Raw genomic sequence first — 1,038 nt, 5'->3', positions numbered from 1 at the left:
AATGCATTTCAGTGCCTGGGATCTTACGTTGCACAGATTTAGAAATCAAAATGGTATGTCATGCTTTCAGGGGAAAAAAAAAAGAAAGAAAAAAGAAAACCCTCAGTGATTTAAATGTTTTTGTCCGACTTGGGCTGAAAATACAACACCAGTTACAGAGCTGCATTGACACAGCACAGCAGATGAGCTGGGTTAACTTGACTTGAAGGAGCAAGCTGCGGAACTACTACTTTATTAATATTCCCTTTGTTTCTTTGCCAGTCAAGAGAACAATCCGATGATGAAACAGAGGAGTCGGTGAAGTTTAAGAGGTTGCACAAGCTGGTGAATTCTACTCGCAGAGTCCGGAAGAAACTCATAAGAGTGGAAGAAATGAAAAAACCCAGCACAGAAGGTAAAAAGGAACATGCATATGGTTAAAATTGTGTGCGTGAATACATGTTTCTGTTGAGAGGGGTCAGAAAGTGGAGGGCTGGAGGAGGGGAGAGGTGGAGTGTTCTTAAGGGACAGAGGGAGAGACTGCCTTGTCTATGGTACGTGCCTTACCTCAGTAACTGCATTTTGAGACTGTGGAAGGAGGAAAGTGACAGCCTAGGATGTGATTACTGTTGATCTCCTGGTATTTCCAGAGCAGCACTGAGAGCCCTTCATTAAGAGATTAGAACTTGGTTTGTGTTTATGCCCCACGCTGGCAAGGGAATGAGCCTAGGAACAATCCCAGCCGGCTTCCCCACAGGCTCAGCAAAGAGGTAAGCAGAGCCACTAGCACATCGCTCCCTCCTCCAAGGCCTGAGATGGCACACAGGTGAAGCCCTTGCTAGTTTTGGGAGGGTAGCAGCTGGCTGGTGGTGCAGTTGTGCCACATGGAGTCATCCTGTGGCAAAAGTAGAAAAAAATCTATCAGACGTTCTTGTGGGATAGCAATTGGCTCATATATTATTAACTCCTACTTCTAGGGGAGCGGGCTTGCCGTTTGGCTCCTGAATGAGCCCTGCTGCCAAGGGAGGGGGGTGGGGAGAGAGAGAGCAGGGAGGGGGA

At 47.2% G+C, this 1,038-nt stretch overlaps 1 protein-coding gene across 1 annotated transcript in view; it reads left to right on the top strand.

Annotated features, from left to right (window-relative positions):
• Positions 1-1,038, top strand: part of SASH1 (SAM and SH3 domain containing 1) — a 50,846-nt gene that overhangs the window by 19,356 nt on the left and 30,452 nt on the right. Inside the window, 1 exon segment of the mRNA XM_010137195.1 lies at positions 262-394. Within this exon segment, the coding sequence (XP_010135497.1) occupies positions 262-394 (133 nt within the window).

Source organism: Buceros rhinoceros, unplaced genomic scaffold (assembly GCF_000710305.1).
Source record: "Buceros rhinoceros silvestris isolate BGI_N320 unplaced genomic scaffold, ASM71030v1 scaffold11305, whole genome shotgun sequence".
Classification (NCBI taxonomy): domain Eukaryota; kingdom Metazoa; phylum Chordata; class Aves; order Bucerotiformes; family Bucerotidae; genus Buceros; species Buceros rhinoceros.
Note: the sequence above shows the minus strand (reverse complement) of the source record. Positions and strands in the feature narration are given on the sequence as shown.